The sequence below is a fragment of the Callospermophilus lateralis genome, chromosome 10 (genome assembly GCF_048772815.1).
Source record: "Callospermophilus lateralis isolate mCalLat2 chromosome 10, mCalLat2.hap1, whole genome shotgun sequence".
In the NCBI taxonomy this organism is placed as follows: domain Eukaryota; kingdom Metazoa; phylum Chordata; class Mammalia; order Rodentia; family Sciuridae; genus Callospermophilus; species Callospermophilus lateralis.
The window spans coordinates 10,610,932-10,638,471 of NC_135314.1; the positions used below are offsets into that span (position 1 = coordinate 10,610,932).

General features: G+C 45.9%; 1 protein-coding gene across 2 annotated transcripts; it reads right to left on the reverse strand.

Moving 5' to 3' along the window:
* Positions 1-399: 399 nt before the first annotated feature.
* On the reverse strand, positions 400-25,198 carry Ifngr2 (interferon gamma receptor 2). Of its 2 annotated transcripts, none has more exons than XM_076868188.2 (7): positions 24,940-25,198; positions 17,658-17,790; positions 10,395-10,600; positions 6,132-6,277; positions 4,589-4,748; positions 3,662-3,819; positions 400-1,016 (listed from the first exon to the last, which is right to left on the reverse strand). In XM_076868188.2, the coding sequence occupies exons 1-7, from the start codon at positions 25,028-25,030 to the stop codon at positions 891-893; spliced, it is 1,020 nt and encodes a 339-aa protein (XP_076724303.2). In that variant the 5' UTR covers positions 25,031-25,198; the 3' UTR covers positions 400-890. The 2 variants fall into 2 exon arrangements, with proteins under 2 accessions (XP_076724303.2, XP_076724302.2); XM_076868187.2 differs by having other exon boundaries at positions 10,395-10,603.
* Between the last annotated feature and the right edge of the window lie 2,342 nt (positions 25,199-27,540).

Genomic DNA, 27,540 nt, shown 5'->3' on the forward strand with positions numbered 1-27,540 from the left:
CCTCTTCCCCCTATCAAGCAAGGCCGTCTGCAGGACTTCTGCCCAAGGCTACTGTGTCCCTTTGTGTGGGAGCCCACACTGGCTCTAGCAGATCACCTAGTGCTTAGCAGATAACACCACTGTTAGCTAATTCCCTTCACTGCCCACAGCCCTGCCTCAGGCAACACAGTGTGACTCATCACATAAACCAGGCACTAAGGCTGCTCTGGAAAATCCAGTGATACCCATAGAAAGTTCTTGCTGAGTTCCCCAGGCATCTCCTGCTCTATCAGGGCATTACTTAAGAAAACACAAGTTTAGACAGGATAACTTCAAAATATCAAAACTTTGCAGAAAAAGCCCCAAATAAGAAAGGTTAAAAGGAGAGAAAAGACTTCACATAGACTTTTACAAGTTCACTATACAATCTTTTATTTCCAGCTTTAAAAAAAAAAACCCAAACCCTTAAATTATTAGGAATATATTTACAGGATCAATCACATTTTAAGCCAGCTGTCAAGACATGAAAGGCTGCTAAGGGTCTCTCACTATGACAGTCCGGACAACTCATTTGCCCAACTAGAGTTAAGGAGAGGACTGGCGGCCGGCCCAACCAGTAATGAAAAGAACATGACGGGTGTGTGAGGGCCAGGTTTTAGTGTTTAAGAGAAGGCTTAATTTTTCTGAGATATTCCTGTAGAATCACTCTAGAAACTTGTATGATTCAGAAAATTCTTAAAGAAAAGCAATAAGCTTGCCTCCCCAGGAGACCCATTATTCCCTGCTGGGTGCTGGAGGCCTCTGGGGAGGGAGTCCCAAGTGCTGTTCTCTGTGAGGTCCGAGCTGTTTCCCTGCTCAATGTGCTGGTGCCGGAGGTCCATGGGCTGGACTAGGGCTTTGATTCAAAGCATTTAGAGAACATCTTCTCGCTCCTTTTCTGGAAACGAAATGATGGACACAGAGTTCCAGGTGTCATCCTTTTGTGAGATGTCCTTGTCCAAGGCCTCTAAGATGGGCTGAACTGGGTCTTTTAAGTACTAAAAAAGGTTGAAAACAAACTTGCGATTAGTTTATCAGTTCCTTGTACCAGACCTTTACTTTACTTTTGGCTGGTAGATTCATATTTTATCTGGGTAAGACTTTACCCTGTCCACATCTTTGTGTGTGTATGTCGCACTGGGGATCAAACCTTTACTGCTGAGCTACACTCCCAGCCCTGAAATAACTTCTAATGTGTCAACACCCTCGTCATCCCAGGAGGAGCTCTAATACTGACCCGAGGCTCAACACGTTAATCCTTTGAAAGCTGTGAAAGGATATAACTCTGGAAAAGCAAGACAGAAACACTTGCTGCTTTCAGGGGAGGCTGGTAGATTATGAATCCTAAAGTGTCTTTAAAAATGTAACTTTCCAGGTGTGGCAGTGCACACCTGTAAATCCAGTGGCTAGGGAGGCTGAGGCAGGAGGATCACAAGTTCAAAGCCAGCCTCAGCAAAAGTGAGGCCCTAAGCAACTCAGGGAGACCCTGTCTCTAAATAAAATACAAAATAGGGCTGGGGAGGTGGTTCAGTGGTCAAGTGCCCCTGAGTTCAATCCCCAGTACCAAAAAAACCCACAAAAAACCAAAAACTTTTCAGTCAAGGAGAACAGGGACTGCTTGAGCGTTCAGCCATGACAGGGTAAAGATAAAGAGTTTCCAGCAGGTCCTCAGCCCCTGCATCACCAGTGGTTTTCACTCCACACAACACAGGACACGGAGTCCTGGGGCTGTGCAGCTGGGGCCCTGAGGGAGCCAAGGCCCCGCTGTGGAGGGGTCTCAGCACTGAGCTTTCTCTTTGCTCCTGCTTTTAGCCATAAATTCACCATGTTACTGAGAAACTGGTACTTAGCTCTTGCAAATGCTGAAGGGTACTAAATACAGTGAGCCGAGAGCTGACTGATTAAAGGAGGAACAAAATCGTATCATGTGCTCTTGTGAAACCTCAGAAATAGAAGTGAAATATGATTCATTGTTCTCATGTAACTTCAGCGAACTTTGTAGATATTTTTCACACTTTCCCAAGAAAGCGAACTGAAAGACCCTGTTTCAGAGGCGTGACCAGGAGGAACGACTCACTAGGGCCCAGCTGATGGTTCTGCAAGTGAAGTTCCAAGGTCCAGTGACAGCTGTATGACCACATTAACCAGGGAGGTTCTGGTAGGGACCTTCTTATAAGCCTATGCATTTTAAATATATCATTAGGGATGAAGGAACAAACAACTACAGATCTCTCTAGAAGTGTCACGATGTTTTCAGAGACTTGGACTTAATATCTGTTCATTCTAGACACAGCAAAATAAGAACCCATTTTTAATACCTTTACTCCAAATTCACCAGAAAATAACACAAAATCTCTGGAAGCAAATGCTTTTATTTTACAGTGTTGGGATGGAACCCAGGGTCTTGCATGAGCTAGGCAAGCTTCTGCCACTGAGATCCACCCCAGCCCTGGAAGCAAAGACTTTTCAATGTTTTTCTCTCAATTAGTTTTAAAAATGTCCTGACTGTATCCTCAGAATTCCCAGCTACTTCCCAGAGCCTCAGAGGACTGGGCTGTGCCAGAAACGAGACCGTATACAAGGCCCAGGCCACTTTTCTTTCTCTTTTAAAATGCTGGTTCCATCCCCTGAGTGCTTGGTGTACGAGGCCTGGGGCTCACAGCTCTGGGTGTACGTTTCTCCCTAAGTCTGCCCGGGCTCCTGATCTGGATCCCGATCCCTGAAGGTGAAGATCTGGCTTCCCATCCTCCAGCCAGGCTTTCTCCAGCCAGTGAAGGACAGACCCCTGCCTCTGGGAATGGCCAACCACACAGCCAATCTCCCGGCCAGGCTAGGACATCTTTTTGGCCAATCCTGTGCCTTATTTATTTATTTTTCAATAATGGGGATTGAACCCAGGGCCACTGAGCTACACCCCAAGTCCTTTTTCTTTTCTTTTCTTGCTTTTGAGACAGGGTCTCACCAAGTTGCCCAGACTGCCAACCTGCAATCCTCCTGCCTCAGCTCCCCGAGCAGCTGGGATTACAGGCATGTACTACCACGTCCGGCAACCCTGTGCCATTTTTGAAAAAAAGATCTATTTTGTGGTCAACCATACATATAAAATTTGCCACTGTCACCATTTTGGGGTATCTGATTCAGTGGTGCCAAGGACATTCACAGTGCTGCATAGCCACTGCCACCAGCCATCTCCAGAATTCCACCTTGCAGAAGTGAAACTCAGAAGCACTCCTCTGCCCCCAGCCCTGATACCACCTTTCCACTTTCTATCTCTATGAACTGCCTATTCTAGGAATCTCAAATAAATGGAATCACATATTTGTCCTTTTGTGACTATCTTTTTAAATTTGGCCCAAGGTCTCCAAGATTCAGGTTTCATGATGTATCAGAATTTTTCTTCTTCAGGGCCGAATGATACTCCATTATATGAATGTTCCACGTTTCGCTTATCCAATCACCTCAGTGGAACATGGCATTGCTTCCCCCATTAGATTTTGGAGAATACAATGAACATGGGTGTGCAAATAGCCCTGGCCCCTTTTTAAATGAAATCTGTGTTCACAGCTTTGTCCATGGCAATCATGGGGGGCCAGGGGCCGGTAGAGGGCCGATGCGTCGCTCATGTACATGTGTGTACACTTACCTCCTCTATCTGTGCCGGGATGCTTGGCGGGGTGCGAAACAAGTATTTAACCACACTTCCATATTTCAGGACCAGAAAGAAACAGGCCCCTGCCAGGAGCAACAGCGATAAAAGGGTTCCCACAGAGATCCCGATGACTTGTTGTTGCTTGGCGTAGGCTGCAGAGATGATATAAAAGTGAACAAGGGGACCTTCCCACATGTCACGAACACAAGTTAACTTTTCATCTGACAAGGCTTAAACAGGATTCACATCCCAGTGAAACAGACGGCTCCCCTTCCTTCTGTCCCCACCTCGTGTGCTTAGATTGATCCCTGAGCCAAAAATCCAAAATCTGAAATGCTGCAAGATCCAAAACATTCTGAACCCTCAGACAATACCACCAGCGGACAACTCCACACGTGACCTCATGTAGGGATCACAGTTGAAATGCAGGTGGACCAAAATCACTATAAAATTCCAGGACTGCAGAGGCAGCTCCATGGTACAGTGCTTATGTAGCATGTGGGAGGTGCTGGGTTCAATCCCCAGTGACAGACACACAGACATACAGACACACACCCACACACACATTACCTTCAGTCTATGTGTACAAGGTGTATATGAAACAAATGGATTTTGTGTTTAGACATGGGTCCTATCTCCAAGATATCTCATCATGTACATGTGAATATTCTAAAAATCTGAAAAAGTTTGGAATCCAAAATACTTCTGATCCCAAGCACTTTGGATAAGGGCTCTTCAGCATGAGGCTAGTTGTGTTGGCTGTTCAACCTCATTGTACCTGCAGTCAGGTACTCTCTCCAAAACCCCTTCTCCTTGGTCTCCTCACTCCCAATACTGGTTGCTTCATTAGCATCCCCCAATCTCACTATTTGAGAAGTATTCTTCTCTCAGCTTATAAAGGATATAAGAAGGTGTGCTTACCATCTGCTGTTGTTTCATAGCAAGATGTGTTGCTCAACTGCCCAGGTCTGATGATTCTTTGTGTATTCAAGAACAGCTGGGCTTCAACTTGTAAACAGTATATTCTGAAAGGCTTCAGATTATCCAACAAAATGAAGTTGCTCTGTAAAGGGCCTTTAACCTGTTCGAACATCACAACGTGCATGTAAAGCACCCAGACGTGGCATTGAGCCACTCCTAGTTTTTCCAGAGTTTCCTCAGATTCAAAGTGAACACATCAAAGAGTAGTAAGATATATATATATATATATTATTTTTAAAGGAGCCACTATCTTGCAGAGGACACATTTTTTTTTTTTTCTGTGAAAATCGGAGGGCAGCCAGGTGCGTTGGGTGGCACACACCTATAATCCTGGTAGCTTGAGAGGCTGAGGCAGGAGGATCACGAGTTTAAAGCCAGCCTCAGCAATTTAGTGAGGCCCTAAGCAACTCAGTGAGACCCTGTCTCTAAATAAAATATAAAAAAGGGCTGGGGATGTGGCTTGGTGGTTAAGTGCCCCTGGGTTCAATGCCTGGTTCCTCCACCCCCACCCCCCCAAAAAAAGAAAGAGAAAAAGAAAATCAGTGAAAAGTGCCAACGACTAGTAGATTTTTCTCTTTTAAAGTTGACATCTTGTTTCTTAGGGTTAAGCTAACCTGGATACTTTACATTGGTCAAAAGAAAAAATAATATTCTAGGAAATAATGTTCTTTAGTTCCTAAGCTGCTTCAGGCTTGAAATGAGATGCGTTGATTCCCCATGCTGTTCTCGTCAAATGACCCTAAGGACTTATGGCACTGGGAGAAGGCTGGACTCTGACTGTCCAGGGCTGACCAGGCCCTGTGATCTGATGTCCCTTTGCCAACTTCCCTGCCTGCAGGTCTCCACGCATACCAGGCCTTTTCAGACCTGCTGGTTCTGCTCCACGGAAGGTTCTTTTGCGTTCTAGTAGATTTAGACCTGCTCACATATATCCTTTCTGCAACTGTTCCAACCATTCAGACTCCGGTCATGGATTCTTTGTTTTCTCGGATATGAAAAGTGCCCGTGGGGGTGTCAACATCAAAGGGAGCCTGATGATACGCGAGCCTTCTCCTGATGTCACTCAAGTGTTTTCTGGAGGCCTCACTATAACTAATATGGAACTCTAAGACCTCTGCAGTCCTTGAGATTTAACTATATAAATGGTTTGAATAGAAACAGGTCCATTAAGACCTCCCTGCACCCTGGCTCAGAGATGGCACAGGCATCATGGACGATGCACTAGCAAGGTTTGGACCCCAAAGCAGTGGGCGTGGGTGATACCAAAGAGGGGCCTTTCAGATCCACCTGGCAGGCTGAAGTCTCTGCACAGTGTGTGGAAAAATGGGTTTTGAAGAGGAGAATTAAAACTGGCTCAGGGCTCAGACTCCAAGAGATACCAGGAGACCCTGGTCTCTTGGCCCATGTTAAAGTTTTCTTTCTTCACTGAAATTGGAAACCCCAAAGGAAAGAAAATCAAAACAGAGAAGAAAAATGCTCTTACCTGTTGCATTCCTGGTTTCTCCTCATAATGGACAGTATACAAAAACGTGGCCTCGGAGGTATCAACTTCAAAGGGAGGGGAGACGACAATGACCAGGGTGCCTTCTCGTGGGGTCACCATGATGTGTTTTGGAGGCCCGACAGTAACTGAAATAGAATCATAAACAAAAAAAACATATATATATATACATATACGCATACGGACACACCAACACAGACACTCTTATACTGAATATATGTACTGTATGTATGCATGTTTAATGTATAGCATGTAACTATAAATATACTAACTATACAGTGTGTTCACACACATACATTTATGTTTGTAAATGCAATGAGGTTGCCTTAAGATGCACAAAACCCTGAGGGACTGTTCTGGGTTTGAGATTTATTTGGAAGTCCACCTCCAAGCAGAAGGAGGGATCCTTGTAGGAGCACACATCTTAGCCCAGAGCAAGCCTCTCATGCCTCTCAGGGGACAGGTCAGTATGAGGAGGTGAGATCATATCTGGCAGGTGCAAGATCCTCCCTGGCCACCAGAGCCACCATCTCTTGTGGAGTTGCTCCCTGGTCTCAACCAGAGACCTACCCAGTTATAAGAATCATTGCACTTATTGGTGTCAAGAATATGGCTTTCCACCAGGTATTTAAGATGGTCCCAGCAGTTGAAATGCTCTTTTCCAATCAGGGGTCATTTGACCAAAAGCAATGGCTTCTGTTTTGTAGTGATACAACATATTTATCAGATTCCCAGAGAAACAGAACTTTTTAAAAACATTATTTTTAGTTGTAGATGGACCTTTATTTTATGTATTTATATGTGGTGCTGAGGATTGAACCCAGAGCCTCACACATGCTAGGTGTGCTCTACCACTGAGCCCCAGCCCCAGCCCCAACCCCAGCAACAGAACCTTTGACCTTTGGTTAACCAAAGGTCATGCAGAGGGAGAAAATATTTGTTAGCCCTCACCTATAACATAAACATAAATTTTCAATATAAATAAGTGGCATTTACTATTTATTTTTGAGACAGGGTCTCACTCTGTTTCCTAGACTGGTCTTGAACTTCTGGGCTCAAGTGATCATCTGGCCTCAGACTTCCAAGGAACAAGGACTTCAGGGGTGCACTACCATTAACCATTGAGTCACATCCCTAGCCCTATTTTGTATTTTATTTAGAGACAGGGTCTCGCTGAATTGCTTAGGGCTTCTCTAAGTTGCTGAGATTGGCTCTGAACTTTCGATCCTCCTGCCTCAGCCTCCTAAGCCACTAGGATTATAGGCACAGGCCACCATGCCCCGCCTATTTGCTAACTTTTAACTCTAACTTTTAAGAGTTTTTCTCCTAGCTTCTTGTAACAGTAAGTTTGAACCTAATAAATGAGAAATGTTGTCATGGTGTAAGTCTTTTTATTATGGCTCTTTTTTTTTTAATTTTTATTTATTTATTTATTTTAGTTCTCGGCGGGCACAACATCTTTGTTTGTATGTGGTGCTGAGGATCGAACCCGGGCCGCACGCACGCCAGGCGAGCGCGCTACCGCTTGAGCCACATCCCCACCCCTATTATGGCTCTTTATATGATTCACAGGACAACCAAGGACGGTGATTCATGATGTTTCATGGATGAAAGTTTATAGTGTTTAATGAACAACCGTGTACATGGTATTATTGACTGGAGGAACTCAGATCAAAGAACAGGTGCATGCTTCAAGTTCTGAGGGCCGTCTTGGCACATTTTACATAGGAGACAATCCTATTGTGTGTTCACAGTGGTGAGGCTGGATCTCCCATACGTCCCACACTTGCCCTGGGTGCTCCAGGTTGGCAAGGGCCAGGCACACCATTTGGTCGAGCTTCTCTGTCAAAAACTGGTCCCTACAGGGTCTGCATCTGTGTCTTTGCATCTCATAGTTGTGGTGTAGGAACTACATCCAGATGATGCCAGGTGGCAGTGCCAGTTCCTGGCCCACTGCCCAAGATTCTAGGCCTGGCTGCCAGGGACAAAGAGCTCTTTCTCTGAAGCTGCTCACAGACACTCTCATGCACATTCCCAGCTTCCCTTTTCAGAGCTCAGTGAACAGAGCATGGACAGCATGCCGACTGCAGGCCTGGCCACCAGCTGCAGGCCTCTTACCCTCGCTTTCTCTATGTGCGTCCATGTGCGCGCAGGGAATGGCTGGGCACGTGGATGCCCGCCAGGACCGATCACTTCTCGGCTGAAAGGGCAATGCTCACAGACCTCCCTTCTGAACACAGTCCCGGTCTGGAATCCAATATCCATCTGATAAGCCTCATTCCTCAAGGGAAAATTAGCCTGCTTTCTTAAGGGCCCAGGAGAGAGTGGCTTGATGAGCAAGGGGTGACCAATGAGAGCAGCCTCAGGCTCCATGGAGCCTTGGGACAGCCATGAAAGGTGATCCCCACTCCCCAGAGGAGGAAGCGGAAGCCCAGAGTGACACAGGCAGCAAATGGCTGTGTTGGGATCTGAACCCAGGTCTGTAGGACACCAAAGCCTGCTGCCTACCCCCGCCCCATTCCTCCACTGTGTAAACCATCTTCACGCTGGCTACTGACTCTGACTCCCCCAAAAGTGGTGAGGGAAACTGGTGGGACTCGAGACCATCTCTGCCTCAAACCTTAGAAGCCAGGAGGCAGCAAATGAGAAGGCGGCCAGGAACTAACCAAGAACATCGCTGCTCAACAGGGGGTGGCCGCTGGCTGACACCAGACCAATAATTTTCACGACAGGTACTGCTTCTGTCACCATCTCTTGTCCCCTGGGTAGTGTTGGTAACTATTCTGACTTTTTTTTTTTTTTTATTTCCTAGTTCCCACTTAGGTAATACTTCACAGCTCAAATGTGTGCTGGTTTTCAACTCAAGGACAAATGACTGTCCCTAGTTGATGACCAGCTGGTAGGGACTTCCTTGTGTTTTCTGTTCTGATCCTCATATCACCTAGAACAAACCATTGACTTTAAAAAAAAAAAAAAAAAAACACCAGCCAGGAGTGGTGGTGCCTGTAATCCCAGTGGCTTGGGAGGTTGAGGCAGGAGAATCGAGAGTTCAAAGCCAGCCTCAGCAATTTAGCAATGCCCTTAGCAACTCAGCGAGACCCTGTCTCTAATAAAATATAAAAACAGGCTGAGGATGTGGTTCAGTGGTTAAGCACCCTGGGTTCAATCCTCAGTAACAAAAACCCAAAAAACCCCTAAAGTTTTTATTAAGGAAAATTTCAAACACATAGGAAGTTGAGACATGATCATAACACAAGCTCAAGTATTCATCGTGCAACCTAACCAGGAACTTACAGCCAGTTTGTTTTCTTCTGTGCTCATATACTTTGTCCTTATCCCTCCCACTCTGAATTATTTTGAATGAACCTCAGACATTACATCATTTCATCTCAAATACTTCAGTAGGTACCTCTAAAATATAAGACCCTTCTCCCCCCCTTTTTTGTTGTAGTAAAATACACATAAAATTTATCATCCTAACCAAGACCACTCCCTCTTTTAAAAACATAACCAAAATATCATTATAATATCTAAAATAAATGAAAAAGAACTGCTCTATGTATCATCAAATATCTAGACGACAGTCACATTTCCTCAACTGTCTTATGCTTTTCTTTAGTTTGTTGGAATCAGGATCCAAATAAGCATCATGCTTTCTGTGTGCCCAAACCAGAGACACTTAGGAACTTCTGGCATGGCTGACCAGGCCACAAATAGACTATTAGCATCTAAGAGTCCTTCTGCCCCAACCAGTGCCTGGGAACACACTGGTACATTCAACAAATATTATGTGGCAGGCACTGTTTAAGGTTGGAGAAATTTTTCTTCAATACAGAATTAGTTGTGCCAGAGCAGGAGGGTCAACAGTGGAGCCAACATGCTACCGTCCCATCTGGCACAGAGGTCAGCAGACCTTTCCAGGAAAGGGCCAGGTGAGGTGGGCATGGGCTAGGATGTAGCTCAGTGGTAGAACAGTGGCATAGCATGGAGGAACAGGAAAAGACGGGAAAGAGGAAGGGGAAAGAGGAGAAGAAGGAGAAAATAGAATGGCCTGTGTTCTGATAACTCTGGATTTATAAAAACAGGTGGTTTGGCTCCTGGCCTGGCAAGTCAACACTCTCTGGCATCAGCCCCCAGGTCTGATCATCCTACCCACCTGTTTGGGGGCAATATTTAGGGTGAGAGGCAGGACTGAGGCTGTGGGATGCATACCACTCACTGAAGAGGCATGTCAAGCTCTCTTACCGTTCCAATAGTGGTGAAACCAAGGCATGGTTACCCAGGCAGAAACGAGTTCTCCCAGCTCTGCTCGAAGACGCAAGGTGACGATGAAATGCAACGGGAAGCCCTTCGAAAGGCCGGCTGCAGTGAAGTCACACTCTGTCGCTGTGATCTGAGTACAATTCACCCCTATGGACTTGACCGTGACATCATCCCATTCACCAGCGATGCTGCTAAGGAAAACAGGGTTTCAATTCACAGAATTCCTCTTCTTCATGGGTAAAGTATCCTGAGAACTGTTCTTCTAAAAATCAGCCTTAATATAGCTTCTCAGTCTTTTGGCAAAGATCAAGTATAAAAACAACTGACAACTAATTCACATTCCATAGGGTTTGCTTATTTTAAAACAGACACTTCAGCAGTTCTTAGCATATGCACAGGGTTTTATAGTCGCCACTAGGAACATTTTAGAGACATTTCATCACCTTGAAAAGAAACTTGGTAGCCCTTAGCAGCAACTCTGCATTTTCTCTCAACCCCTGCTCCTGGGCAACCACTAATCTACTTTCTGTCTCAAGAGCTCTCCCTCTTCTGAATGGGATCATACAATATGAATGGAACCATATGATATGATTGGACTTTTTTGATTGGAGCCTTTCACTGGTACCTTATGACAAGGCCCATTCATGTTGTAGCATGTACGTCACTTTTTTTTCTTTAACCAAATAATATTCCATTGCATGGACAGACCACATTTTGCTTATGCAATCATCATTTGGTAGACATATGCATTGTTTCTACCTTTTGTCTAATTTGAAAACACAAGTTCTGGTGTGGACATAAGATTTTAATTTTTTGGAGTATGTACCTAGGAGTGGAATTGCTGGGTCATATGTTTAACTCCATGTCTAACTTTTCCAGGATGTTATAGCTTGGATATGGGGTGTCTGTCCCCCCAAAAGCTCCTGTGTTGATGCAGGAATGTGCAGAGGAGACATGACTGGAGTGTGAGGGCTGTAATCTAATGGGTCCATCTTAGTCTAAATTGACTGGCTGGTAAATATAGGCAGGTGGGGTGTGGCTGGAGGAGGGTCACTGGGGACATGCTCTGGAAGGGCTGTTCTTCCCTGCAGTCTCTCCCCGCCTTCCGTCTCCGCTTTCTGGCTGCAGTTAGGTGAGCAGCTTTCCTCCTCCACACCCTGCAGCCATGATATCTGCCTCACCTCAGCCCCTGAGCAGCGGAGTCTGCCATCTATGGACTGAGACCTCTGAAACTGTGAACCCCAAATTAACTTTTCTTCCTCCAAGTTTTCTTGATGGTCCCAGTGATGCAAAACTAACCAACACAGGGCACTTGCCAGACTTTTCCCAGAGTAGCTACGTTTTATATTCCCACCGATCATGTCTGAGAGTTCCAGTTTCTCTGTATCCTCATAACACTTGTTATATCTGTCTCTGATCACAGCCACCCTAGTTTACACCTACACCTGGGTGTGCTGTGGTATATCGCTGTGGTTTGATTCGCGTTTCCCTGATGTATATTGGAGTTCAGCATCTTTTCATGTGCTTACTGGACATCTGTATGTCTTCTTTGGAGAACTACCTAATTAAATCCTTTATCTGCCTCCTAAGTGGGTTATGCGTCTTTTCGCTGAGTCTTAAGAGTTCTTTACATATTCTGGATTCAAGTCCTTTTTCAGTAAATGGCTTACAAATATTTTCTCTCATCCTATCCCACAACAGATTTCAGTGGCTCCAACTCAGCCTTGGTAGCCCACATCTTAGAAATGATACTGAATTGACAGAAGCTCTACTCCTGCTTCCTGCCAGTGTGGAGTTTGTTTTTGTCCCATCGCTGCCCATTTAAGGAGGGTCTGCCTGGTGCATTTGGAAATCCTTGCAAGTGACAGTACATTTCCCAGAGCCCCAATGCCGTGTCTCCATGAGAGACTCGAGCCCTCAGCTCTGACTTCTGTCCTTGTCTAATGAGACAGAGTTCAGAAGGGCCTTGGAGGTGGAAGTTAGGAGACTGAGTGAGGGTCAGTGGGCAGTGTCCCTTCTAGGAACAAGATGTGCCCTGAACTACAACTTGGCCTAGAAAGCAACAGGTCCCTCCCTGTTCCCACAGCCACAACCTCCACATACCACATACTTCTAGTGTACCCTGAGCCTGTCTGAGATGCGCCTTCTATCAAAGTGGCAAGTGACAACATGAAAGCCATTTCAAGATGTGTGGCCAAGGCTTCTGTGGAGGAAACCTGCCATGTATATGTAACACTCATCCTCAGGGGTCTAGACCTTAGCGGAAGGTGGGATCCCAAACTATAGGCATCTTTCCTCAGACGGGCAGGGTGTGTCCCAGAAGGGGTAAATCACTTCTTTTTCAAGATATACAGATGCTTGAAGATACTCTGACCTTCTCTCTGCCAAGGCTAGCTGTTGAACTTGGAAGAAAAACTCCCCAAATCCTAAAGGCCCCTTCCCTGACTCAACATGGAATTGATCATGTTCTGCCTTCTGCCCTCTCCTCAACCTTGCTCTGTGTGAGAACGACTTTACAAAACTGATTCTCACATAAGAAGCTTAAAAGACATCCAAATTTAAATGAGAGCTGACACATGGAGCTTGGCAGTCTGGGGGTAAGGAAGAGTAGAAAAGAGTGCTGCCTCCCTATTTGTGTGCAGAAGGTAAAAATCAGGCGCTGGTGGCCCCTTTTAAGTGAGTAAAAAACGAACACAGCCTCAAGACCCTGCCACTGCCCATTGTCAGCCTCTGCGGCATTAGCCGGCCTGAACTTTATTTACCTGGAAAGTCCCACTGCCTCCTCCTGCAATGAACTGCTCCATACTTTTAGCTATCATTATTATTATTATTATTTTTGGTACTGGGGATTGAACCCAGGGAGGGCCATGGGCATACTAAGCACATTCTGTACCACTGAGTTCCACCCCCAGAAAATCTCATTTGGAAAGCGACCCTCATTGTGAGAAAAAGCATAGCACAGTGCATAGGTGCTTGCGGTCTGGAGCCAGATCACCTGGGTTCAACTCCTGGTTACCTAACATCTCCGTTCCTCAGTCTTCTTATGCACAAGAGAGAGGTCAACTATAGTAACTGCCTCCTGGAGTCTCCACGAGGATGGAGTGAGTGGACATCGGTGGACTGAGCCAGTGCCCAGGGTCCAGTAAGCACCTAGTAAATGTCCAACAAACAGAACGCCACTTCTGCCTTCCAGGACAGGCTCTTGAGTCGACTCTCAGGTCTTCCACCACTACCCCCGCTCCTGTTTTTCCACACTACCACGGTCAGAGCTGCTGCTGGCCCTGTTCTGGCCTTCCAGGACTGAGAGCTGGGAGTGCCTATGGAGGGCTTCCTTCTGGGGGGACTCAGCTCAGGTTAACACACAGCTAGGACTGGGGTTTCTTTCTGACCCACGTCCCCACATGCTGAGACTCTGCTGGCACAGGACCATGTGCCTGGAAACTGAAGAGACCTCTCCAAGAACACTCTGAGCCCTCCTCTGAGGCAGAACCCAGGTGGAACCTGCTCTTCTACCAAGTTCTAAGGCAAGGAGGAGGCCATCACCACACAAGACCAATGTAGGGCAGGACCCTGCCCAGGTCACATGTCCATGAAGTTGGCCCTACTTTCAGCATTCAGTAAACATAATCTCTGTGAAGCAAACAGGAAATTTTCAGGAAGGGAAAACCACAGCCAATTTATTGACTAGCATTCCTGAGCCTTGAAAAGAGACGTATATTTGTAGATTGACTAGAGGCATCAGTATTACAAAAAAAAAAACAAAAAACTTTATTGATTTTTTTCAAAAAGTCTGGTAGTTTCATATCATATACTAACACCAACATGGCTCATGGTCTGTCCCCAGGAGTGCAGTGCAAGAGCCCTGCCCAGCCTCTATTAGGCCACTTACAAAACATTAACAAAGTTCGTCCCCTTTCACCCATCAACCCCTCTTCCAGAAATGTGAGAAAACAGAGATAATTTATGTAGGAAGATGTGATTTAAGAAAGTCACCAGCTGACACATATCTAGCCCTGTAATGGGGAAAATTAAATACACCACATGTAAGACTTCATATAAGACATTCAATAAAAATGTCTACACAAAATAATTATCTGAAGAAAGTGCTTACACACTTACTTATGTTAAGTTAAAAGGAAAACATAAGGAAGGAAGCAGGACCCCAAAGAATAGTCTCAGCTTTGTGTCATTCTTCTACACACACTATATGCATTTAAAAAAAAATCTAGAGAAAAAAAAACACTAAAACGAGAATAGTGATTATTCTTGGAGCATATTTTATCTTTTCTACTTTTCTGGGTTTTCAGATTTTCTACAAAGAACTATTGTTATTGAAATCATAAAAAAAAAAAACAAAAAAAAAACAAGGAAAGAATGTTTTGAGAAGTCAGGTCTGAGACTGAGGCTGGCAGCAGCCCAGGCAGGCTGTGATCTAGAAGGGCCGCTGCCCACTGTCTGCACGTGCTAAAACAACCAGAAATTCAGGAGTTTTCGAGATATATATATTTTTAATTTTAAAATTAAATCTTTGAATTTGTAAATGTTGGCGACTAATTGAAAAAAATAATCAGACACTGGGGCCACACAGCCTGCAGGCCATTATCTGCAACCGATGATCTGAACTTCAAATCCTCCCACAAAGTGCACCGTGTCATTTTGGCTTTGATACTGTGACTATCACAAAAACAAAGGCACCTTCATTCATGATTATAATACTGTTTTTCTAAAAGAAAGTGAAAAGTTTCAGTCCCACCTGCCTCAAATTTAATTAAAAGTCCCAAATATACATAAATGTATCTAAGAGCAAAAAAAAAAAAAGCCTCATTTTCGGTTTTTAGTGACTGCTCCACTTTTTCTTTTATTAAACCCAACCTCTATCCTTGAGGGGAAAAAAAAAAAAACAACAACGAAATATTTTCCAAAAAGAAAGAAAGCAAAACAAGTTAGTATATGATATGAAACTGTCAGACTTTTTGAAAAAAATCCATAAAGTTTTTTTGTAATACTGATGCCTCTAGTCAATCTACAAATATATGTCTCTTTTCAAGGCTCAGGAATGCTAGTCAATAAATTGGCTGTGGTTTTCCCTTCCTGAAAATTTCCTGTTTGCTTCACAGAGATTATGTTTACTGAATGCTGAAAGTAGGGCCAACTTCATGGACATGTGACCTGTGCAGTTGCACAAGGCACCACTCTCAGAAGGTATGTGGTTTGATGCCTTGCAGTAGCACCTTGAATTCTCAAAACATTTTGAACAAGGGCACCATGTTTTCATTTTGTACTGGGCCCTGAAAATTGTGTAGCCAGTCCTAGTGGATTGTTCCATTTAGGGAACTTATAATAACTGGAGGAAGTGATTCAGATTCAAATACTCTTGTAGTAGACATTTAATATTGAATAATATATCCATAGGAAATGAAATCAGTATGTCAAAGAGGCATGTGTACTCCCAAGTTCATCGTGGCACTATTCACAGTAGCCAAAATGGAAACAACCTAAGTGCCCATTAACTGATGAACAGATAAAGAAAATGTGGTACAGATACACAATGGAATGCAATTCAGCCATAAAAAGAATGAGATCCTATGGTTTGTAACAACATGGATGGAAATGGAGATCATTATGTTAAGCAAATAAGCTACAAGAACTCACCCCTACGTTGAATCTAAAAAAGTTGCTCTAATAAAAGTTGAGAGTAGAAAGGTGTTTATCAGAGAATGGGGAAAGTAGGGAGGTGGAAGGATGGGGAAAGTTGAATCAACGGGTACTCAGCTGCAGCTACATAGAAAGCAAGAAGTTCTGGCATGCTGTGGCACAGAAGGGCAACTGTAGTTAACAATAATGTTTTGTATATTTCAAAAAAACTGGAAGAAAGTTTTCACCATAATGAAATGATAAATGATGAATGAGATGCCAGATATGTTTAACCTGACAGACACATTACACAACATATATGTGTCTGGAAACATTCCATGGTATTCTACTAATATGCACAAATTTTTATGTATCCATTACAAAATAAATTTTAAAATTTGCTAGGAAATCCACTTCTCTAAGAAATCAACTGCCTGTAATTTTTCTACATTGCCTTCCTACTCTTCACCATAAATACATTCCACATTTTATAGTCACAACTTTTTTTTTTTTTGGAGGTGCTGGGGATTGAACCCAGGGCCTTGTGCATGCAAGGCAAGCACTCTACCAACTGAGCTTTATCCCCAGCCCTACAGTCACAACTTTTACCATAGAACATATAATTATATTTTTCAGTTATTGCCTACCCACTTTGTTTTGTAAGTGAGCATGCTGCAATTTGCCATTTTCCTACCGATAGATATGAATATACACTTCATTCAAAGTGTATCTTCGTGAATATGGTTTTGTTTTCTTTTTTGGGGGTGGGATGGGGTTAGATTATCTGCTTGGGGTAAAAGTTATAAGGGCAGTCTTGTGACTTTTTAAATGTATAAATAATAAATGCAGAATTGCTTTTCAAAGGGCTATGCTAATTAACCTTGCAACCAGCAGCATGTGAGCAACTGTCTTCTCACAAGCACTGAACATTGTCATTTCTTTAAATTTTGTTCAGTAGTATAAAATGAATTGGTCAGCAACTTTACCTTAATCTTCAATTAACTTACTCAGCAAGGTAAACAAATACTCACTAAGGAGCTGGATTTTGCCAGTCTTTTTATATATGTTTATGTTGCAAATCAAGTGAAGGCAAATTATGAAAAATCTTGGAAAGGAGGTGAGAGATATCATGAGGGGCCAGAATAATATACTACTCAAAACTGAGAACCTGTTGAGAAACAGAATTCATTGTGATTAACTGACCAAACTCCTGATGAGACTAAATTGGTCTGTGTGGTTAAGTCACTCAGATTTTTAACTATGAAGAAGGTGAAGACTTGTCATCTGCCTCTTGTTCTTCTAAGACCAGAAGTCAAGCCTTGTCCTGAAAGAATAACGTTTCTTATTCGTTTCTTAGTGGAAGAATGACGTTTCCTTAAAGCAAAACGCCACGGGGTTAGAGAGCAGTTCTCTGCTGCACCACTGAAGCCTCCAGACGAGTGGGAAGTTGTGAGATCTCTCTTGGAGATTTTAAAAGGATAAGAGAAATATCCGCTTCCCACGGATTTCATTACGGTCCTGCTAAGTGGCAGTAGCCAGCAGCTGGCCCCAGGGCTCCATATGACCCCCCCCACAGCTCGCAGCATGGACACAACAGAGATAGTCACTTACTATTTATACTGTACACTGTAGACAACTGGTCTGGTGTCATTGACTGGGAACGGTGACTCCCAACTAAGAACCTGTTCCAAATTGTACAGGCGAATCTTCGGGTGCTGAGGAGCAGCCAGCTGGGAAGGGGAGTCTTGAAGGAGTTGAGAATGAGAGAAGAGGGGTGGGGAGAGGGAAGAAAGTGGAGGGCAAATGAGAAAAGTCAATTTTCCAAACACTTAAAGGCACATTATCAATGTATCATTCATATAATTCTATTTTTGTCAAAGTGTAGAAATGGCACACTGTTCTCCCTGGTCATGTCCCCTTCCCATCTGTGACTGCAAAGGCAGCACTATTGACATAGTAAGTGTGGGGTTAAAAAGGTACCTGGGGTTACCTCTCCACCAGCACTGTCCAGTAGCTAGGAATAGTTCCTGGGAACTGTAGTTGGTGAGACTGGAATCCCAGGTTCACTGTTCGTAAGTGCACTTGAATCTAGACTGTCTGAGCCTCAGTTTCTTCTTCAGGAATAAGGGATTGCAAATAGTACCCCATAGAGTTGGGGTGAAGATTACATTGGTGACCATGTGATGTGCATTAGCCCTAGATTGGTTACCAAGGAAGTTTTTGGTAAAACTCCGTGAGCCTGCACAAAAACACCCCAAATGAGGTGGGCCAAAGCCCAAAGGTGCAAAAAAGGTGAAGAGCTGTCTTCTGGGCTTCAGAGATTCTCTGTTTCTCAAGGACCTCAAAACAAAACAATCACTGAGATACCAGATACACTGCAGATTCCCAAGTCTCACCGAAGATCAGGAAATCTGCATTTTCTTTTTTGGGGGCACTAGGGACTGAACTCAGGGGCACTCAACCACTGAGCTTCATCCCCAGCCCTATTTTGTATTTTATGTAGAGACAGCGTCTCAATAAATTGCTAAGTGCCTCGCCGAGGCTGAGGCTGGCTTTGAACTTGCGATTCTCCTGTCTCGGCCTCCCCAGCTGCTGGGATTACAGGCGTGCACCTCCGTACCCAGCTGAAATCTGCAATTTCAACAAGCTTCCCAGCTCATCCTTAGGCACAGGAGAGTTTTGAGAGCCATGAACAACAAAATCCTGTAGTCCCTACGTGTATCAGAAGCCCCCTCTTTGGGTGGCCTGGAGGAAGCTACCTCAAGCTCCTGTCAGGCAGATGCTTCATAGGACTGGGCCGGAGATTGAAAGCACAGAGTGTTTCTCTAGAGAGAAACCATGATAACACTTTCTCTGATTGAAAGATTAATGAGAAATGCTCAGAAAGTAAAAAGAAAAGTTGAAAAACATGCTGTTCCTGAATTCAAAGCAGGAAATTCAAACCACACATTTTCAGTAAATGCCTCCAAACCTGAAGAACAGGGTGCCGAGCAGCCTACGGCCTGGCCTGCTGCTCTTCTTCTGAGGGACATGCTGCCAAGGGTCTGTGACCTCTTGTTTACTTAGAGAATGTCCATCGCCTCCACTTCTATAAGCTCTGGCTGACCTTCCTCCTAGTTCCTTGTCAACAGTTAAACAACACTTCTCCTGACTTAGACCAGGCCTCACAAGAACCTGGGCCAAAGGCAGACCAGCGAAACAGTGGGGTGGGAGGCAGGCTGCTGTAGCTGCCAGGATGGGGGAGATCCCCAAACTGAGCTGAGAACCAGCACCTGCTTCCATGGGGGGCTGGGCAGTGGCCCCTGGGGTGAGTGCTTGGCTAAGGCTGGGCACCTATCAAGTTCAGAACTTCAGAAACCTCCTTTTATTGTCTGCATTAGGTTTCTATTGCTGCTGACCACAAACCAGGTGGCTCGTAACCACCTGGATTTATTATATAAGCTTCCAGTTCTGGAAATCAGAAGTTTGAATAGGACCCACAGGCGAAGCCAAGGTGTGGGCAGGGCTGGGTTCCTCCTGGAGGCTCCAGGGCAGAATCCACTCCCTTGCCTTCCCCACCTCTGACGTCTGCTTGCGTTTTGGCTCATGGCACCCTGCTCCGGCAATGCTGGGACGGCTTCTTCTGGAGCTACCATCTCTTGTGCTCCCTCTTCCATCTCCAAAGGACCCTTTGAGGACACTGGGCCCACGTGGCCTGACAATCCTGGACCATCTCCCCATCTCAGGATCTTCAACGTAATCACATCTGCGGGGTCCCTTGTGTCATGCCAGGTTGCAGGGATTCCGTATGGACATCTTTGGAGACCACTAGACTCCTACCACGCTGCCCCTTCACTGTTCCCCATCTCTAGGGAGGCGACAGCAGGAATATTCTCTGCCTCCTGTCCTCCATCTCGGGGCACCCCATCTCCCCAGCCTACACATCCAGTTGAGAAAGGAAGCCCCATACCCGGGGCTGACAAGGAAGTGTTCCCACCCTAACCCATGTGTGGGATGGCAAACTGAGTCCCTATCAGGGCTGGGACAGAGCGCGGTGGCACCCGTGAGACCCCAGGTTCAATCATCAGCACTGATCGCTGTCAAAACTGGAGTTCCAGACCAGCTTCTACTGCCTTCAGCTTCCATGTTCCCGAGCCTGAGGGGGACCTGCACAGCACAGCTTTGTCTTCAGGGGGAGTTTCTTGGGGTTTCAGAACTCTGGGCTCCACGGTGCCAGACTGCCCATTCACTGAAGGGCCTCACAAAACTGCTCTCCTCACGTCTCCAAAGACCCTCTTTGAAACTCACCCTCTTCCTTCCAGGCCTTGTGGCCCCTTGTTGGCCCTGGGAAGCACCTAGCACATTCCTCCTTGGGACTCTGCCCTCACAGGTCCCTTTCCTGAGAGCCCTCTTCTCTGGCTGCTCAGGTGCTGCCTGATATGAGCCCTGGAGTAAAATGACAAACTGCCCTCTGGACTCTGTCCCCTGCAGTGACTTTTCTCCAAATCACTGTTCATACCCGAGTCCTTCACGGATTCTAGAACTAGATCCCAGAACTAGATCACTTGGACTTCTTGCTTCTGGCAAGGTGTCTGGATCTCAGAATGGGACTGGCAGCAGCGTGCTTCACAGGGCTGCTCAGAGGCACTGAGGAGATAATTTTAAACATGGTGCTGGCCCATGACAATTATCTGGGATCACTGCATCTCCTCATTGCTGGCAGCGGACGGTCTCTCCTAGGCAATGGAGTGGGTATTCCAGAAAGGCAGGATGTTGCTGGGTTTGGAGCTGTTTTAGTCCCAGGGCCTGGAGCAGCAGGTGCTCAGGATTTACTGACTGAATGGCCTGTTCTTTAAAGATTACATGGCCACTTTCTTGAGAGTTGCATTATCCACTCAAACCCACGCAACCCACACAAAGCCAGGCTCTCTGTCCCTTCCTTGAGTTATCTAGCATTCCCCGTTTCTCTGGTTTCAGAGGCTGGGATGGGGGGCGTGACAACACTGGAACACAGGTTTACCTGGATGGCTCTAAAGAGTCAGTCAATATATTTAGGGCCACAGCACCTGCCTTCAACGGTGTTGACAGAGGCTCCATGGGAAAAGAACAAGAATTCAGGGACAAAGGGCCTCAGGTGGAATCCTGATCCAAAGCCTATAGCCACCGAGTCTCAATTTTCTCAAGAGTAATGAAAGGCAAACCACACACTGCTGTTGATGTCACTTTAAAGATGTGACTATTTCAGGGTTTCCTGATTTCTCATGAATGAATGGCTTTTTCTGCAGGTGGTGAGCCGCAACTAGTTTTCAAGACAGAGTGGCCACAAACGGGTGGCCTGATGCTGGGCAAGGTATTCCATGGTTCTGTCATAGGCAGAATAGCACTCCCCCCGCCCCCCCCCCCCACAGTGTCTGTGCCTTGTGAATATGTAGGATTACATGGCAAAGGGGAGGTTGCAAATAAAACTTAGGTTCCTAGTCCGATGACCTTACAATAGGAAGATTATTCTGGAATATCTGTGGGCCCAATGTAATCACAGAGTGTTTCTTTACAAGCTGACAAAAGCAAGGAAGTGATTCCTCTCCCTGGGGCCTCTAGAACTTTGACTTTTGTCCTGTGAAACTCAGATCAGACTTCTGACCCCCACAACTGTAAGATAGTAAGTCTGTCTTGTTTTGAGCCACTAAGCAGGTGATGTTACAGCAACAATCAGAAACTAATAAAGTCCCACCCAGGCCTCATGGACACCCCAGCTCCTACCAGATAAGAACTTAGATAAATCCTTAGAAGGGTGCACAGAGGTCCATGCTTCCTTCCTTCTCCATGGTCTCGGAGGAAATGAGTCATCAACTACTAATGGCAAGAGGAGATAATCCAGGTGTGACCCATGAATTGTGTCCACTGCTCCTCATAGTCACAGCTCCTTCTAAGCCACCTTCCTGCCCCAACCCGCCACCTCTGATCCTTCCTTCCCCAACTCACCACCCCAAGCTGGTCCTGGATCCAGGCATTTGGGACTTTATACAAACTTAAAAATAGGCTATCCTGGTCTGAACGACATAGTTTGGTTAACAACTCACATACAAATCATAAAATGCAATTAACATTAACTTATCATTGATCTCCACAATCTAGGATCAGCTCTTCAGGATCTTTCTGCTTGGTGGAGGGCATTATGATGAACATGAACTACATGACATCAATAATCTCACCTCCAACACCCTACAAACGAGAAGTAAAAAACCATTCCTCATTCCTCATCCATTCCTCGTTTCAGTAAATACTGGACATCAAATTATTTACCTGGATCATTTGTCTAAAGGACAGTTTTGCTTTCTTGGGAATAAAATAGGAAGATTATCTATTTTGAAAGAATGGTTGAGAAAATTAAGAGAGCTTATATATATATATATATGTGTGTGTGTGTGTGTGTGTATATGTGTGTGTATATATATATATATATATATATATAGAGAGAGAGAGAGAGAGAGAGAGAGAGAGACATATATGCTTGGCACCTTGACTTAGAAGACGGTTCAATAAATGGTAACTAGGATTATCATTTGTAATGTTAGCCAAAAACATCCCACCTTCGTGAGAGTTTTGATGGCAGAGACTGTGGACAAACAGGAGACTTAAGGAACATTCATTTGCAGTGGTTTTGATGTTGCTGGGGATAGACCATCTTTGTCAGAAGGCTCTAATATGCACATTAGAAGGTTTAGATGCTCAAGTTAGCAGCTAATGGCAATACAGTTCCGCAGCACAAGTACATATCCATTAAGCAGCAGCTACAATTATAAATAGAAGCCTTAATTCTTCAACACTCAGGTAATTAAATTGACTTACTACATTTTCACATTGTTGGTTACATTTTCTCTTTGGAGCAAATGGCTACTCAACAAAGCCTGGTTACAAATTGTTGGGTCCAATATTTTATATGTGCCACCTTGTTAACAATTCTAAGGGATAGATATTATAAATCTTCGTTTCAAAAAAATTATTCCAACACTTTTATCTACCTGCTCTGGCCATAAACACAATCTCATTATTATTAAAGGACACTTGTAAATCAGGGAATAGTCTGGAAACTTTTCTATTACCTGCTTGCCGTATAATCATTGTTAACATTTTCACTTTGTGTTTTGACTAAAAAAGGATTTCTCTTTAAAAATATCCCAGTTAGGGGGTTGGGATTGTGGCTCAGCGGTAGAGCACTCGCCTAACATAGGCGGGACTCGGTTGGATCCTCAGCACCACATAAAAATAAAGGCACTGTGTTGTGTCCATCTATACCTAAAAAATAAATATTAAAAAAATCCCAATTAGATTTTTATAAAAATTATTTAGTATGAAAATTTCAAATTGCTTTTTCTGAACAGATTAATATAAAGCGCTACTACTTTTCAAAGGATCTATGGGTCCAGTCTATTGTCAATGAACTATAGAACAAGACTTTTGTGGAACACAGTAAGTTAATCATTGGAAAGATGGACACACACCTGGATGCTGTAACAATTTCAAATTGTAAAGTTTTTAAAATGGACTCATCTCAAGTGATCTGTAAACGGTTCACAGGCTACCAACAGTCAGTGCCACACCCTCAGTGGCCCTGATACAAAGTACCATTATTTGCCCATCACCCAATTGGGCAATTACCAAATGCTGAGGAGGCCTAGGCAGGGGACATAAATAGGTTCCTCAAAACTTGAAGCTAGGAAGCATCAGAATTGAGATTCAAACTGACTCCTATGGATATGTCTCCTATGGAAATAGTCAAGCATTTAACCAGGGCACATCCTTATAGGCATCCCCTCCTCCCACTTTCAGGAGAGTCTAAACTTAATTGAGGGTCTTTGCAAGAAAAGCGGGTAGAAAGAACCAAATCCCCAACATCACCTTCTAGTGGGAGGAAATCTCTAATTTCGTGAGACTATTCAAGTGTCATTCAACCTTTGATATCATCTCTCTATAGGAAAGAACCCAGCAAAATACAGGTGCAGTGTTCTTTGTCACTGAGGTCTTTTTCTTTTCTGGCTCGTTGGTCAATTAGGGTCAGAGGTAAGGAAGATGCGGAGCCCAGGTAAAGTGCGGTCTGGGCAGAGGAGAGCTGGGATTAAAATCCTGGTTCGGCTGAGGTCCCTACCCTCCTTGCAACTGAAGGGAAATGGACATTTCTTATAAATTGACTCCCAGTCCCTCGGCTGACCCCTACAGCACCAATCCTTGCTGCCTCTAGGAAGGTCTGAGTCCAGCTTTCAGGTCCGGCCACTGGAGAGGGCCCTCCGGAAGGGGATAAACTCACTCTAGCCGGGGTTAAGAATCTGCGGTCAGAAGAGGCAGCCCTTTCTCAGATCTCTGGAGTGTATTTTCCCTTTGATCATTTGGAAAATCTGGAGATCTGAGCGGCAGTCAGTTCCAGACTTGGTTGCTCTGGGGTGGGGGAGAAGAAGCGGCAGCGCGTCCAGCTTCGTGCAGGGGCAACGGGAGTGTCCCCTTGTCTGGGAAGGATGTCCCAGGGGCCAGGATCCGGGAGAGGTGACGGCCGTCCAGCGACTCCCTCCAGCTGCTCCAAATCCTTGCACGGTCCCTGCCTGGAATTCCCCGCCGCCCACTCCACACTCACTGCGGGCTCCCGGTGGGCGCCTCCGGGCCGCTCCACTAGCTGCGGGCATCCTCCCGATCCAGGCTCCTACACAACCCTTCCCGATCCGGCATGGTGCAGACCCCTGCCGATCGCGACATCCCGCGGACCCCAGCGCTCCGGGAAGTCCACTGAACCCCACCCAATCCGGGCACCCAGCGGCGTCGCAGGCGCTGTGGGCCCTGGGCGGACCTCCACACCGGCCAGGAGCCCCGCACACCCACCCGCAGCCGCCCTGCCCAGGCCTCCGGGGGCCCTAGCCAGGCTTACCTGGCGGGGGCGCCGCGGCGCGCAAGCAGCAGAGCAGCGGCGGCAGCAGCAGCAGCAGCAGCCACAGCCGTGGGGGCGCCGGCGGCCGCATGGCCCGGGGCGCTGGGCGCAGCAGCGGTCTAGCCGCGGCGGCCCGGCCCCTGATGGGGTTCGCCGAGCCCTCAGGTCGCCGCCGCGGCGGCCATGGCGAGCGCAGAGCGCTAGGCGCCGGGCCCGCCTCTTCCCGAGCGTCCCGGGAGCTGGGGAGCCCGGCTCCGGCGCCCCGCTCCTCCCCGCTCCGCCCCCAGGGCCGCCGGCCGTCGCGCCCCGCCCCGCCCCAACCCCGGCGCGGGACTTTCCCCGGTGTTCCCGGGAAAGCCGCGGCGGGTGGCCCCGCACTGTCCTCGGCGGCAGCGCCCCGCGCATCCCGGAGCTCGGGACCGAGGCCGCCTTCCCTGCGCGGAGCGGACCGGCCTCGGCCTGGCCCAGAGCAGAGTGGAGATGGGAGCCCGCCGGGCGCCCACCTTGGGGGGGGGGGCTTGTGATCCTTCTGGAAAGACCCCTCGAAACCCAGAGCTGGGGAGGGGCTTGGCTGGTCATTCGAGCCCCCATTCCCGTTTGTCTGCCGCTGCTCTGGTGCCTGGAGAGCACGATTTTGAGGATTCGTCCCTTTAGTTTGAACTTTTATTATATTTAAGGCCTCAAAAAAACATATTGAGCTTTTTAAATTTTTTTAAATTTTTTAGTTGTAGACAAACGCAATACCTTTATTTTATTAATATTTGTGTGGTGCTGAGGATTGGACCCAGTGCCTCACATGTGCCAGGCAAGTGCTCTGCCTCTGAGCCATAACCCCAGCTCCCATATTGAGCTTTTAAGGCTTTTGTTGAAAAGGGTTTTAGGAGTTTAAGGGTATAGTAGTCAGAAAGGGCCACTTTAACGGAAGGAGCAAGGAGCGGGGCTTGGTGGATACTGGGCAAGAGCAACGGGAACTTCCCGCATTTCTTAATAGTCTGTGGGTTTGACCCTGAGTCATGCCGTGGTGTATGAGGAAGTAACCCCTGGAGCTGGCCAGGGCCAGGCCTGTCTCTGAGCAGGAGTCTGAGCCTGCTCGGTTGCCATTGCCAGGCCTGCTGCGAAATCTTTGAGGCCAGTGACCTTCTCCCAAGACCTACCTTAAATCCAGCTCAGCAGGGAAGCACCAGGCAGAGGGTCCAAGGAGGGGGTGGGTAGAGGGAGACCAAAAATTAAAGAAGGACACCTTGGGGGATGTGACTCGGTGGTAGAGCACTTGCCTACAAAACGTGAGGCCAGAGCAGTGGAAAAGTAAAGAATGAATGAAAAATAAATAAATAAATAGGTCATCAATGTCCAGCTCAGCAGGTTGGCAGGTAGTGTTGGGCAATATAGATCATTACTTTAGGACTTCCTGCCTTTTTAAAAACTTTCTTGTTTGTAGAGCTCTTTTGAAGCCAGGCCAATGTGTGGTGAAATATCTAGCAAGTCTTTGAATTATGCTTTGAGTATTTCAAGATACAGAGGTGTATTTACATGTTAAGTTAAAACAGCAGGACAAGAGTTGGAATTCTTTCCAGCAGGAGGCATTGAAGATGACTAGTCAACTGGCTAGGTGCCTGCAGTCTGTAAACTCAGCCACTTGGAGGCTGAGGCAGGAGGATGGCAGACTTGAAGCAACTTAGCCAGATCCTGTCTCAAAGCAAGAAATAAAAAAGGACTGGGAGGTAGCTCAGTGGTAGAGTGTCCCTGGGTTCAGTCCCCACTACCCCCGCTCCCACAAGAAGACCAAAATAAGGCTATGACATAGGTGGTAGAGTTATGAATAATAAGTTTCCTTTTAAAAAAACTTTTCTTTTTTCCCTCCCACTGGGTATATTTTACTTTTATGGGGGGCAGGGGGATGTTTAAGAAAAGGAGTGTGCATCAGCCTCAGCTGAGGCTAGGAAGGGTCTAGGATCAGCTTTGAGGTTGAATTTTTAGGAGCAGCCACACTGAGCCTGTGGTCTTTACCCAGGATAGGAAAGTCCTGGAAGCATTTATTTTTCCCCAGCTGGAGAACCTCTTTCCAGAACTCTTTGCTACTAAAACTTGGGGGATTTACATTTTCCTTAGAGAAGTCCTTGGCACAGTGCTAAAAGGAGCTCCTTGGATGGAATCCTTCTGACCCCTCAAGCACACAATATCCCAATGCAGATGGTTAGCTCCCTGCCCTAAGGCAGATTGCATGGCAAGGCCAACAACTCTTGGTGGTTGGCATTCCACTTTCCTGGTCCTTGGGGCAGGAGGACTCTTGAAGTAACCCATAGCTAACTCTTTTTTTTTGGTACAAGAATGGATTGAATTTAGGGACACTTGACCACTGAGAGCAGTAGTCCACTTTATGCTCTGAATATTATCCTTGCTGATCTGCCACTGCAATTTATTTTTTTTTAATTAACATGTTTCTTTCTCTTCCTCTCTTCCTGCTCCTCCCTAATCTCTCCTCCTCCATAATCTCAGGGGAAACAGGATTACCTTTCTTCCCCAACCTAGGCAGAATTATCTGTGAGATGTGGAAAGTGCCAAACCCCAAATAGTGTGGCCTGAGAAGAAGGAGTGAGGAAG